Genomic DNA, 13,166 nt, shown 5'->3' on the forward strand with positions numbered 1-13,166 from the left:
CTTTCTGACTTTCTAATATTAAAAATGAACTGTATTGTTGTTGACTAGAATAACTCGTAGGAAACTAAGTCTGTTAGATAGATTTGTGCTTGGTTAACTAACGAATCTGTACTTAGTTGACTAGTCATCGTTGCTTTGTCATCGTTGTTTGCATAATGGACAGATATGTGAATGCGTTCCATTTTGTGATTTTTTGTTGTTAAGACAGATCTAGGTAGACTCTAACTAGTTAGATGTACTAGTCAATTAAGTTTAGTTCTTGCAACTGTACTTTCTGTCACTGAAAAACTTGTAACTAGTTATCTAGCTCATTTGACTAGTTTACTGTGCAAAGTTAATTCTTTTTAGCAGGATAATCCGCCTAATACCAATTTCAATTGGTATCAGAGCTCTGCTCTTGTTGTACAGAGAGTAATCTCTGAGAGTTACTGATATTGAGCAGCTTCTCACTGTGATCGTGTTACTGGCTCTTATAACTCACATCCGTTGTGTTGGAACAGACAATACTGCATAGAGTGAGAAGTTCACCGACAAGCCCTCATTATTCCATCGTTTCATAAATACATTCTAACATGCTCAAACGATTACACATACAATATGGCAGCTACCCGACAATCACAAGACATAAAACCTTGCAGGATGGATGTTATACCCATTATTCCGTAATCTCTGCTATCTAACAGCATTTAGTTGCAGAATATAAAGATGACATACACTGATCAGATTGTAATGATAAAACTGCCTACTGCAAAAACTCTCTCGGGTCGGTGACGTAACCAGTCAAAGCTGACGCAGCAGCCGTATAGGGGGAAGCGAGATATATCTGGCCTTCCTTGTGACCCATTCGACCTGGGAAGTTCCTGTTTGTTGTCGAGACGCATACCTGCAAAGACAAGATGGTTAATAATCTACCAGTATTTATTTTCAATACAATTGAAACTAAAACCAAGATGTTCTCCTTGCAACAAGGTTATCAGCAAATTGGGTTATGAACCCCAAAGGCAGGGAAGTCAGTCCCAATTCTATCGAAGACGACATAGTGAAATGCAACAATGCATGACGTCCAGCTGCCCCAAGACAGGAGAGCACATTAGATTCTTATGAATGTGTTGCAGAAAGGATGCACTCGCCTGAGGTTCATTTAAGCGTGCATGCGTGTCTTTCGGACCACCCATGCAAGCACCGCAAGTGGGACTTGCAGGTGCGTCACATCCAGCTTCCTCAAATATCTGGGAGCAAGTCTTGCCACCAGACCCTGGAACTGGCAGACTATACACGTCCATCCAAACCCGCAGATTTCAGAATATACAATAAACAAGATTTCATTTATCATGCCTTTCATAAAATTTCTTGATAAATTTATATATACAGATGTTATCACCGAAGCACTTAATTCTGTAGCTTGACAAACCTTTTGGGCAGCAGGCACAAGAAATGTGGGAACTTTGACCTTTTTCCCCTGCAGCAAAGGAATTAAATCTTTAAGCTTAAACCAAGAAAAGAGAATTTCCAAAAAAAAACATTCAGATGTCAATTGAAGTCAGCATTACAGAATATGTAAACAATATCCGAAGTCAGCATCTGTAAACAATATCCCAATACTTATGTGACAAAGATTTGACTCCTTACAGATGCTAGAAAAAACTCTGGCTGCAGCCATAAAATCCTCCCTTTTTTTCCACCAGTACAAGAACCGATATATACTCTGTCAATTTTCACATCTTTGCATTCTCTTGCTAAAGCACGATTATCTGGAGAATGAGGCTGGAATACAATTCTTTTTATGAATTAACCGTAGAAGAGAGGCAAAATTACAAATCATTGAATATCTATAAGGGAGATTAAACTATAAGAGACCAATCTATGTGAGCACCTTTGCCACCAATGGCTCCAATTTTGAGATATCAAATCTGTACTCTTTAAGAAATCTAAATGCACACAAAACAAACTCATTAATACAAACGAATTCCAAAAGGCCAAATCTCACAAATCTTAAGTTAGTCAACAGAAGGAATAAAAGAATATGCATATTATAAAAAGGAATATAAAAGAATATGCATATTCAAATCCTAGGTATGCTTAACATCCAATTCTCTTACATCTGCTGTAGATTTACAAATGATGATAAGGTAGTCCGTGACAACCTGAACTAAACTACATAAGATGATGACCACATGGTACTTTAAATGTGACAGTTCTACTAGTATATTTTCAAAAAGATGAATATAGAATGATGTCTCATCCACTAACATAACATTGTCAAAAATTTTTTTTTTTTTTTTTGAAGTCAAGAAACATATCATAAATAAGCCTACAGAGAGGCAACCATAATAACAATACCAAGCAGTGTCAGGGGATAAACCACAGCGACCCCTCCACCAAGTAGAGGCGTCATCCCCAGCACCACTATAACCCCATTAATGAGGGCACGGTAATCCGTCATTGTTCAATACATAGACCAACGAAGATGGGGGCCTAACGACCCAAACGACATCACTCATCTCCGAAAAACCAATCGATGCAATCTTGTGAGCCACGCCATTAGCAGACCGTGGCACCCAAGACCATCGGCAATCAATGAAATCCCCCCCCAACTGTTTAACCCGAGCCAACACCGGGTATGCCTCCCAACTACCCATAGACAGAGAGATAGAAAGACATTTAATCGCATCCAAGGAGTCTGATTCCAGTATTACATACCTTACACCCAACTCTGCACCAAGCATGCACCCGTGCAACAACGCAGAAGCTTCCGCTGCTGCAGCAGAAGGAGCAGTAATAGGATGCCGCGCAGCAGCCACAAACTTACGCTCCATGTCCCTCACAATCACTCCAACAAAACCCATCTTTGATGCCTTGGACCAGCTAGCATCCACATTAATCTTCACATAAGGGTAGGCCGGAGCACACCATCTCGTAACCTGCAAGTTCCTCCTGCCATCGCCCCCTCCTCTATCCCCAGCCATTGCCTTTGCACCATAAAAAGAGCTCACCATCTCCGAGACAGCAGCCAGGACCTTTACCGGGTTAATGGGCACCCCTTTGAAAACAAAATCACAGCGAGCTTTCCATATGCACCAACAGGTAAAAACAATATAAGATTGTCTCCACATTATATCTCCAGAGTTGCATAAATTCGGAGAGAAAACCCCCTGAATCCAGTCCGACCAAGAAGGGAGAGAAAGACGATCCATTTTATAGCCCAATGCCCCTCCAAACCAAATTGGCTCAACCCAAGAGCAAGAAAGGAAAATGTGCTCAATGGTTTCATCATGGCAGCAGCAAATAGGACAAGTAGAGGTTTGAGAGGACCTTCGTCGGAACAGTGCATACCGAGTAGGAAGACAATTATGAACAGTAAGCCACAAGAAATGCCGCAACTTGGGGGGTACCTCCAGCTTCCAAATCCCCTTCCAAAACGCTTTGGGAACCCCACGAACAGAAGGCCGACGCAAATCCCTTCTCGCCAGCGATCTTCCTTGCAGCCATCTGTATCCCAACTTGACCGAATAAGAACCGTTTTTACTCATATCCCATATAAGCCTATCTTTACGACTTAAATCTCCAAGAGGCGTCTCCTTAATAGCCAGCATAGCCTCCCCCGATATGAAAGGCTGTAAAAAGCTAATGTTCCATCGTCCCGACTCCGGACAGATAAGTGCACTGACCCTTAAACTGGGAGTAACCGCAACCTGGCCTACCGGCACCGGGTGTCCAAGGGGCAAGGATGGAAGCCACCTATCCTGCCACACCCGCACCTCCTGGCCACCCAAGATCTGCCAATGGGAGCCTTCCCTAATCACGTCCCTGCCACAGATGAGGCTGCTCCACGCCCAAGAGGCCCGTCCACCCTTCTTCGCATCCCAGATCGAGCTATGTGGAAAATACCGAGCCTTAATCACCTTTGCCCACAACGAATCCGGTTCCGTGATTAACCGCCAGCACTGTTTAGCAAGCAGAGCATCATTAAATTCCTGAAAATTTCTGAAGCCTAAACCACCCATATCTTTGGGCAAACCCAAAACCTCCTTTGAAACCCAGTGAATCTTGTGGGCTCCCTCCTTACATCCCCACCAGAACCCAGCCACCAACGCATCCAATTCCTTACAAACACCGGCTGGGAATTTGAAAATGCACATTGGGTATGCCGGGATAGCTTGGATAACAGCCTTAATTAAAACCTCTTTACCGGCACGGGAAAGAGTATTTTGTTTCCACCCTTGTAGCTTTTCCATTACTCTTCCTTTCACATAGGCAAGACCACGCTTTTTCGACCGACCCCAAATGGCAGGGACCCCCAAATATGTTCCCGGATTGATTACAACTGTCATACCAAGGGCGTTCCCCATCTGATCAGCATTCACCTTCGGAACGTTAGCCCCAAAATATACATTAGATTTCTCCAAATTTACCTTCTGCCCCGACGCCACACAAAAATTGTCCAGCAGATGTCTCAAATTCCGGCAGTTTTTCATATCAGCCCGCAAAAACAGAAGGGTATCATCCGCAAAGAAGAGGTGAGAAATCACGGGTCCGGATCCACCCATCTTAACACCATCCAACCTACCTTGGTCAACCGCACCCTGAATCATTTTGGATAGAACTTCCCCCACCAAAATAAATAAATAAGGAGAAAGAGGATCCCCCTGACGTAGACCCCGCGAGGGCACAAAAGACTTGCCAGCCTGCCCATTTAGGAGAACAACGAACTTCACAGACGAGACACAGCCACTAATTAACGATCTCCAGCTACTGCAAAAACCCATTCTTTCCATTACCGCATTCAAAAAATCCCATTCAACCCTATCATACGCCTTCTGCATATCAAGTTTAATCCCCATTTCCAATCTATTCCGAGCTTTCCTTCCCTTCAGATAATGAAACATCTCATGTGCTATGCCAATGCAATCCTGAATTTGTCTACCCGCCACAAAAGCATTCTGAGAAGGAGAGATAATTTTAGGTAATAATACCTTCAACCGGTTAGCAAGAATCTTTGACAGGATTTTGTACGAGTAGTTGCATAGGCTAATCGGCCTGAATTGCGACACAACTTCCAGATTCGGGACTTTGGGAATCAGCACCACATGAGTCTGATTTATCAAACTCGAACCCGCCGCATCCTGAATCAAATCTCTAACTAAAGCAGAAACACCCTCCCTCACAATCTCCCAGTATGTCTGATAAAAGATCCCCTGGAACCCATCGGGGCCAGGAGCCTTTAGCCCTCCCATACTCCCAGCCGCCACCTTTATCTCCTCTTCCGTGATTGGTGCAATTAGCGCCTCATTCATATCTGGCGAAACCAAGGGATTAATGCAATCTAGCAACGACCCCCAGTTACGGTCCCCTGCCGAGCTAAAAACTGAAGTGAAGTGATTATCCACCAATTGGCGCACCTGAGACGGACTCTCCACCCAGTTCCCATTCTCATCCCTAAGCTTCACTATCTTATTTCTCCTCCGCCTCTGAAGGGTTGAAGAGTGAAAAAACTGAGTGTTAGCATCCCCCTCCCTCAACCATTTTACCCTCGATCGCTGGCACCAATAACTCTCCTCTTGGAGTCTTAGCTCATCAATCCGCCTAGAAATCTCCCTTATCTCATCATAGTTTGGTCCCCAGTCCCGCTGGAGCAAATCCAACTGGGAAAGAAGATCATGGATCCAGCTACTCGCCCCATAAACTTAGTGCGATTCCACCTGCTTAAACGATAACGGCAATCGTTTAAAGCACTCACCCACCTATTGACAGGGCTGCCATTATGCCACCGCTCCCAGCACTTCTCCACCAAATTCTTACACTCTTCCTCCGAGACCCAATACGCCTCAAACCTGAACATCTTCCTTCCTTTCTGCCCTTCAATATTATAATTAATAATAACTGGGCAGTGGTCCGATGCTAAGACCGTTTCATGCATAACTTGGGAGTTCGGCCAGAGTTGCTGCCACTTCTCATTCGCTATAACCCTGTCTAACCTTTCCTCCACCCCAATCCCCTTTTCTCATCCCTCTCCACGTAAAAGCCGGCCCATTAAAACCCAAGTCCATCAACTGAGAGGAAGACAGAAACTCTTCTAGGAACCTTGGCCAGTTGTACAAAACCTCCACTCCTCCAGACTTCTCATGATCCCACAGGAATTCGTTGAAATCCCCGCCACAAATCCAAGGAATGTCCGTAGGGGTAAAGTGGTTAACCATCCACTCCCAAAACAGATTTTTCTCAACTCTATACGGCGTTCCGTACACACCCGTAATCCGACTCCAATGTGTTTGCCCTTTAATTCTCATCACAGCATCAATAATATGCTTGGACGAAAATATAATATTAACCTCCAGATTGTCCTCCCACCACAAGCTCAATCCTCCAGAACTTCCAACTGGCGGAACATCAAAGCCATGAACAGAACCCAATCTCCTCCTCACCCCTAGCATTCTATGATCTTTCATCTTAGTCTCCGATAAAAAGATCATAGAGGGTCTTTTTTTACGAATAAGCCCATGGAGAGCCCTGACTGTCATGTCCGACCCTAGCCCACGACAGTTCCAGAAGAAATAACTCATGGCTGGCCTGCGGCTGTTGAAGGCCAGCCGCCACCGCCCCGAGCCCACTTGCCCGCCTTTCGAGTCACCATCCTACCTTTATCGAATTCCGACCCCCCTTCCATTGCATCCTGTCCTCCAGTATTCTCACTTATTTCTTCCTTATTCTCCTCCGCCGTACGGTTCGCGCTTTCCAACATTTGCCCTCCATCCTTGCTGTCTAAACTCCTTCCTATCTCTGCCGCCCCACCTTGGCAGTTCTCCTCTATAACCGGGCCCTTGAGTTTCTTCTGTGGAACTTGAGTTAGCACCAAATCTTGTGCTTCCCCACTTCTTTTGCGGCCCCATAGTGGGTCATCACCCTGGGCAGACAGAGTATCATTGCCCCCCTGGACATCGCCCGATTGTCCTTCACCCACTGTTTTGATGCTTTCCATTTCAGAGCAGGAGGAAGAATCTTCTCCCTCCACCCGCATTCTTCTACGCCATTTTTTTTGACCTGTGCCACGGCTCTTAGATGCTCCCCCAATCTCTCTGGTTTGATTACGCTCCATTCTTTGTAAGTTTGACATTCGTAATCTACCTTGATTCTATGCAGACGTGAATCCCGGTCCGCGCACCGCCCCGGCCTGCCGGCGTTCCCCCCTGCCCACACACTCCACTCTCGTTGGTATCACCACCTCTCTTATCGGCGGCGCCTTAATCCACTCTCCATACGCCACCTCCCCTTCTCCAGACATCTCAACAGAGCATTCTGTATTGATATTCCCAATCCGTCCACACCTGTAGCAGAAATCTTGAAGCCGTTCATACCGAAATTCCACCCAGGTTTCCTTATTTGACTCCCTTCGAATCCAGCATCCCTTAAATAATGGCTTCTCCGTATCAACTAAGATTCTTACTCGTACAAATCCACGAGCATGTCCGGGATCCTCCAAGGCTATAAATTTCCCAGCCTCTTTGATTACACGCTGTACGTTCTCAACAGAGACTAAGCCCAGTGGAATTCCCCTTATTTGAGTCCAAAATGGAACAGCATTCAACTCCAGCTCCTCTAAGGCGAACTCCGGAGGCCATTTCACGACCGAGAACACATTTTTCATCACTGCCCAGGGGACCTGCTCAATGATCTTTGAAGCCACATTTTCATCTTTGACTGAGATAATAAAAACATTCTCCTTTACCCATTTTATTTCCGCCTCACCCAACTCTTTCCAAGCCGCTCTAAGAATATTCCTGACTCCCCATTTGTTCACTGGTTTCTGCGTAAAGACTTTCCCAACCAATTTAACTCCCTGCTCCATATTTGATAACTCCAGTGTTTGGTTCAGTTGAACTACCAGTTCATCCACCCCACTAGTCGCCATCACTCTGTAGCACCGCTGCCCCACTCGCCCAGCCTGAAACGTAGAGAACCTTTACTTTCTGTAAACAACCGCAGACCACACTTAGAAGCCACCCAGTGTACCAACTGATTCCCTTCTTCGACTCGGCCAATTAGTCAACACATCGTTAGTATCCTCATGAATACAACCTTTCGACCAAGCTTAATGCTGATACACCATTCCTCCCGATCGTTAAAGCCCCCCCCCCAACCTAAGTGGATCGGATTTCTCACCCCCACTATAATCACCCCAGCAATCCCCACCACCTTCGATACGGAAATTGTCAAAATGTGAAACCCCTCCCCTTTCCACCCACAGACCAGCCCCCGTAACCCTGACTGACAGCCTTGAGAACCCCCAACCCAATCACAGCGCCCACCCCATCACCCCCCCCCCCCCCCCCCGAAGAGAGAATCACCCTGATTTGATAAACCCCAACCCACCCCAGTCCCCCTCGAATAGAAAAACACCCTAAAATTGAGAAGCCCCACCCCTTACCGTCACCCTATGCCCTTACAGCACCCCCCCTACTTCCTACCAGAACAATAGAAGTCCACCACCACATCTACGACTCACCACAACTGAAGCCCCAAACTGCACAGACCCCTTAACTCCAAATTGACAGAAGCACACCCCCCACACAGATCAGCGCAGCATCCCCTGCAGCCCTCGTGGGATAGATCGACCTAGGTTGCAAAGCCCCAATCCCGATCCGTCACCCTGGGCCCTATCTCCACCAACCTTCCTGCTTCAGAGACTCATTTGCCCACCACCCAGTAGATCTAAGCCCCAGAGCTCGACCTAAAAAGCACAAAACACAGATCGAAAACTAACCTGTAACCCCACGCACAGAGGCAGGAACTCTCGACGGTCACACCAGGGGAGAAAGTTTTGGGTTTCTCGATCAGACTCTCACCAAGAGGAGAGATACGCTCACAGAGGACGCTCACAGAGGAAGGCTCTCACGGCGGAGAGAAAGCTCTCACAGAGGAGAGAAGCGTGCAGCCCTTCTGCCCATCAGTGCGTCAAAAGTCCCTCAAAACCATAGGAAATACTATTTTAAATATATCGCATTAAAACGTTATTAAATCTAGGGGCTTTTAGATCTAGGTCCAAAAATGTAGAGTGTTTTTAGGAGTGAGTTCAGTTATCTAATTATATGTTTTTATTTCTTTTATACTCATTTTATATTTTCTAAAAATATTAAAAATCAATTAAAATCTTCTAATATTATGCATTTTCCAACTCCAAAAGAATATATTTAATATCTTATAACAAAAAAACTAATATACTAACATAAATTTATCTACAAAACATTCTACCCTAACTCAAGTAACAAATATATGAATGTATATAATACCTATACGTGAGATATGAAACCTAATTAAAATGTAGAAAAAACATAACATACCTACAAGTAAGACACATTAATCTGTGACAGGTTGATTATAAAAAAAGAATCTGTCATATAGGTAGATAAATATAATTAACCTGTGATATAGGTTGATTATAAAAATTAAAAATAAAATCTATAAATGGGGTTTAAAGTAGGAGGAAGAACGAGAAATAACAAAAAGACACATTAATCTGTGACATGTTGATTATAAAAAAAGAATCTGTCATATAGGTAGATAAATATAATTAACCTGTGATATAGGTTGATTATAAAAATTAAAAATAAAATCTATAAATAGGGTTTAAACTAGGAGGAAGAACGAGAAATAACAAAAAGATAAATAAAAAGAAATAAGCAAAGAGATAATTGGGAAGAAATTTGATTTTTATAATAAATCTTATCATTGAACAGATAACTATTGATAATTAATAATTAAATATAACAAATTGGACTTATTTTAATAAACTGGACTATTCCTACTATTGGCTCAAAAAATTGGACTTATATCAAGTTTCCCCTTAAATCTAATAGGAACATAAGAGTCTAGAGTGCATGTCCACGTTGAAAGCAAAATACATGCTTCAGAGTTCAAACGTTATAAACTGGATCATGAAATGGTCTAATAAAATGTGGATAATCAGTAGCATTAATTACCTTGCTTTAGCATCACTGTAAACAGGTTCATAGGGAACAGACGTCTTATCCTGCAGTTCAACATTAAACATTATATAGCCTGTGCTACACAACACAAATGTATGTGAGATTCAAAAAGAACAAATTTGTGACAGCCACCCACCAAAAAATAAAAAATAAAAAACGTGAAAATGTTGTGCTCCCAACTCCATTTTACTGACTCTAAAGGAGGGGAAGGAGAGGGAGAGAGAGCCATCGTAACATTGAAGATTTGTAGCACTAACCTCAAGGTAATTAAATGTAGTGCTAGGATGCATGGACACGGACACGGATACGGCGATACGATACGATACGACACGGGGACACGTCAAATTTCTAAAAATGAAGACACGATACGTCAAGGATACGGCAATTAAAAATATATATAAATAAATAAATATATCTAAAATATTATAAAATAAACATTCAAATTTATTACTCAAGTTTAAATTTATTTCAATAAACTCCTAACAATTAGAAAGATAGTCCATCCAACAAGCAATTAGTCTTCAAACTTGAAAAATTAAAATGAAAATCCAAACGAAAATTAAAAAAAGCAAAGTCTCATTCAACTTCCACATTCATGATGTCTCCTCCAGTAACTAAAGTAGTCTCCAATGACGGTTCATCATGTGAAAGGTTAGCTATTTCAAGCATCCCGACACTTTCTTCACCCAAGTTTTCAAAGCCATCTCCTCCAACATCCCACAATTGAGTAATACCTTCCTTGTAGGTTGAGCTATTCCTTGATAAAAGACGAAGATTATTATGCACAAATACCAAATCCTCAGCTCTTTGTGGTGTAATCTTGTTCCTTCTTAAAGAGTGAACAAAACTATAAGTGCTCCAATTTCTTTCACAACAAGAGGAGGAACAAGGTTGTCCAAGTAGCTTCAACGCTATGGATTGGAGACTAGGTGTAGAAGCTCCATGGACAATCCACCACATCACTGGTTCCAAATGAAATCTATCATTCATAGAATCAATAGCTCCAAAGTCATTCAAGCACATAGAGAAAGAGGCATACTCCACATTGATATTTCTTCTAATTTCCTCATTGGAAAAGTATCTCTCAAAGCACTTTTTCCTTTCAATTGTAAGTTCAACATCTCGGTGTGGAGCAAGACGACTAGGGTCTTCTTGGAGCCATTCTGAACTATAATACCTAAAATAAAAGAAATAACAGTTTAAAAATGTACTCATAACTAAAAATTAATCTAGAAGAATTTATAAGTAAGTTAGCAAAATCATTACCTTGGATTTAATGAATGTGCCAAACAATGAAGTGGTGTGCTACTTTTAGTCCATCGCTCCAATAAAATGCGATACACCGCATCAAAAAAGCTGTTTTTTTCATGTAATGCCTTGCGCTCATTCCTGTATATAGCAGCTTTCACCTTTTCAATCATAGCATCCCACCACTCATACACCAAGTGAAGACAAGGTTTATCTGTGTCAGCCATTCTAATAACCTCATATATTGGAGCTGTAAAGAAAAGAATATAATCAATCTTCTCCCAAAAATCCTCATCCAATATCTTTTGCTTCACCATCATTGCTTTAACCAAATCATCTTCTTTGTACAAAGCCCAATTCGGGCTAATCACCATTTGTTGTAAACCTTCCTTTATTTCCTTCAATCTTCTAAGCATCACAAGTGTGGAAGCAAATCTGAAAAATTTAAAAATTAGGACAACTTATAATTAAATAAGGAAAAAAAAAAAGTGGAGAAAACAAACCTTGTTTCGGCAATGGAAAGTAACTTTAGTTTGCAATGTTCATTAAACATGGACAATCTCATGCTATGGTTCATAATAAAATTTTTTATGGACCAAGCATCACTAGCAATAGTTGAAATCCAATTGCAGTCATCGTAGGAAACTTCTGTTTGTTTCGGAGTACATATACTCTTCAAAGCAAGATTAAGAGTGTGAACAACACAGGGTGTCCAAAAGATATGGGGATAGTGGGCCTCAATAAGTAACCCAGCAGCTTTACAAACAGGGGCATTATCAGTGATCACTTGAACAACATTTTCATGACCAATTTCTTTAATAGCTTCTGTAAGAAAGTTGGCAATACAATGCTTGTCTTTGTATTCACCTTCACAATTAATTGCTCTCAAGAACATTGGCCCACTTTCACAAGCTGCCATAATATTAATAAGTGGTCTCCTTTGAGCATCTGTCCACCCATCACTGCAAACACTTACACCTTTAGTGCTCCATGTGCGCTTGATTGGTTGGAGGCACTGCTCAATGTGACTCTTCTCTTGTTGCAGAAGAGTAGTTCTCAGTGCGTTGTAACCTGGTGGAACATACCCTGGAAGTGTAGAAGCACGAACATATGAGTTCCGATAGTGCGGATTTCTTGCAAGGTTAAATGATAAGCCACCTGTATAAAACATCCTTGCAACTTCGGCATCACATTGATCTCGAGCCTCCTTGTTAAAAGCTTTACTGAGAGGCCCATTTATTCCCTTTCTCTTCTTTGGATCAAGATTTGTTTCAGGTAGATCATAACAGAATGAACCAGTATTGGGCAACGAAACATGTTTAGGAGCAGAACTCTTCAACTTGTATTCACACTCTCGAACTAACTTATTCATTTCCGCAAGAGTTTCATCAGTAACCTTGTTGCAAGGCGCGATCCCATTTCCAGACATTTTTAACAAATGAAACTTGACCCTAGAGTAGGATCCTTTATAAGTTTTTTGACAATAATTGCACTCAAATTTAGTATTTCCTCCTCCTCTATTTCCCACTTTTTCGAGCTTTTTGACATACTTCCACAGCGGAGCATTATAATTTTCAACAATCTCATCCAGATTAGCATTATCATTCACATGATTATCAGGGTGATTCATCTTCCTAAATTAACAAACATATAAACAATAAAAGTCAATTCATCGTATAATCGTATAGACAAAGACTAATACATGAAAAATTTATATTAACTTAAGAAATAAAAAATGCATCATGAAAGCATATACATAAAATATTATAATCTAAATATCTAGAACACTGTATTCCCAATTTACATAACAGATTAAGCTAAATATCATAAAAGTACAATAATATCTAGAACAATGTATTATAATCTAAATATCATGAAAGGCTCAGTAGAAAAATGTTGGAGTAAGGATATATGGAGGCCCTTTTATTATATTATATA

At 41.9% G+C, this 13,166-nt stretch overlaps 3 protein-coding genes across 3 annotated transcripts; all 3 read right to left on the minus strand.

Moving 5' to 3' along the window:
* Positions 1 to 523: 523 nt before the first annotated feature.
* Positions 524 to 1,352, minus strand: LOC125475866 (3-isopropylmalate dehydratase large subunit, chloroplastic-like). The gene is made up of 2 exons (XM_048581221.1): positions 1,131 to 1,352; positions 524 to 883 (listed from the first exon to the last, which is right to left on the minus strand). Exons 1-2 carry the CDS (start codon positions 1,281 to 1,283, stop codon positions 743 to 745), a joined length of 294 nt encoding a protein of 97 aa, XP_048437178.1. The 5' UTR covers positions 1,284 to 1,352; the 3' UTR covers positions 524 to 742.
* A 178-nt stretch (positions 1,353 to 1,530) lies between these two features.
* Positions 1,531 to 10,137, minus strand: LOC125475867 (3-isopropylmalate dehydratase large subunit, chloroplastic-like). Its single transcript, XM_048581222.1, has 4 exons — positions 9,975 to 10,137; positions 1,874 to 1,928; positions 1,630 to 1,764; positions 1,531 to 1,581 (listed from the first exon to the last, which is right to left on the minus strand). Exons 1-4 carry the CDS (start codon positions 10,043 to 10,045, stop codon positions 1,531 to 1,533), a joined length of 312 nt encoding a protein of 103 aa, XP_048437179.1. The 5' UTR covers positions 10,046 to 10,137.
* A 419-nt stretch (positions 10,138 to 10,556) lies between these two features.
* LOC125475869 lies at positions 10,557 to 12,457 on the minus strand. Its single transcript, XM_048581225.1, has 2 exons — positions 11,247 to 12,457; positions 10,557 to 11,157 (listed from the first exon to the last, which is right to left on the minus strand). The coding sequence occupies exons 1-2, from the start codon at positions 11,642 to 11,644 to the stop codon at positions 10,557 to 10,559; spliced, it is 999 nt and encodes a 332-aa protein (XP_048437182.1). The 5' UTR covers positions 11,645 to 12,457.
* Between the last annotated feature and the right edge of the window lie 709 nt (positions 12,458 to 13,166).

This window comes from the organism of the source record quoted next, unplaced genomic scaffold, assembly GCF_019419815.1.
Source record: "Pyrus x bretschneideri cultivar Hongxiangsu unplaced genomic scaffold, Pyrus_bretschneideri_v1 Contig161, whole genome shotgun sequence".
Taxonomy (NCBI): domain Eukaryota; kingdom Viridiplantae; phylum Streptophyta; class Magnoliopsida; order Rosales; family Rosaceae; genus Pyrus; species Pyrus x bretschneideri.

Excerpts from the sequence above, each read along its gene's own strand:
- LOC125475867 (XM_048581222.1), bottom strand. The coding sequence starts at position 10,045 with ATGTTTAATGTTGAACTGCAGGATAAGACGTCTGTTCCCTATGAACCT. Across the intron at positions 1,929-9,974 it reads TACAGTGATGCTAAAGCAAG|ATTTCTTAAAGAGTACAGAT; the intron begins GTAATTAATGCT and ends GTGTGCATTTAG. Across the intron at positions 1,582-1,629 it reads CAGAGTTTTTTCTAGCATCT|ATGCTGACTTCGGATATTGT; the intron begins GTAAGGAGTCAA and ends TATTGTTTACAG.
- LOC125475866 (XM_048581221.1), bottom strand. The coding sequence starts at position 1,283 with ATGGACGTGTATAGTCTGCCAGTTCCAGGGTCTGGTGGCAAGACTTGC. Across the intron at positions 884-1,130 it reads CACGCTTAAATGAACCTCAG|GTATGCGTCTCGACAACAAA; the intron begins GCGAGTGCATCC and ends TTGTCTTTGCAG.
- LOC125475869 (XM_048581225.1), bottom strand. The coding sequence starts at position 11,644 with ATGCTTAGAAGATTGAAGGAAATAAAGGAAGGTTTACAACAAATGGTG. Across the intron at positions 11,158-11,246 it reads GCACATTCATTAAATCCAAG|GTATTATAGTTCAGAATGGC; the intron begins GTAATGATTTTG and ends CTTTTATTTTAG.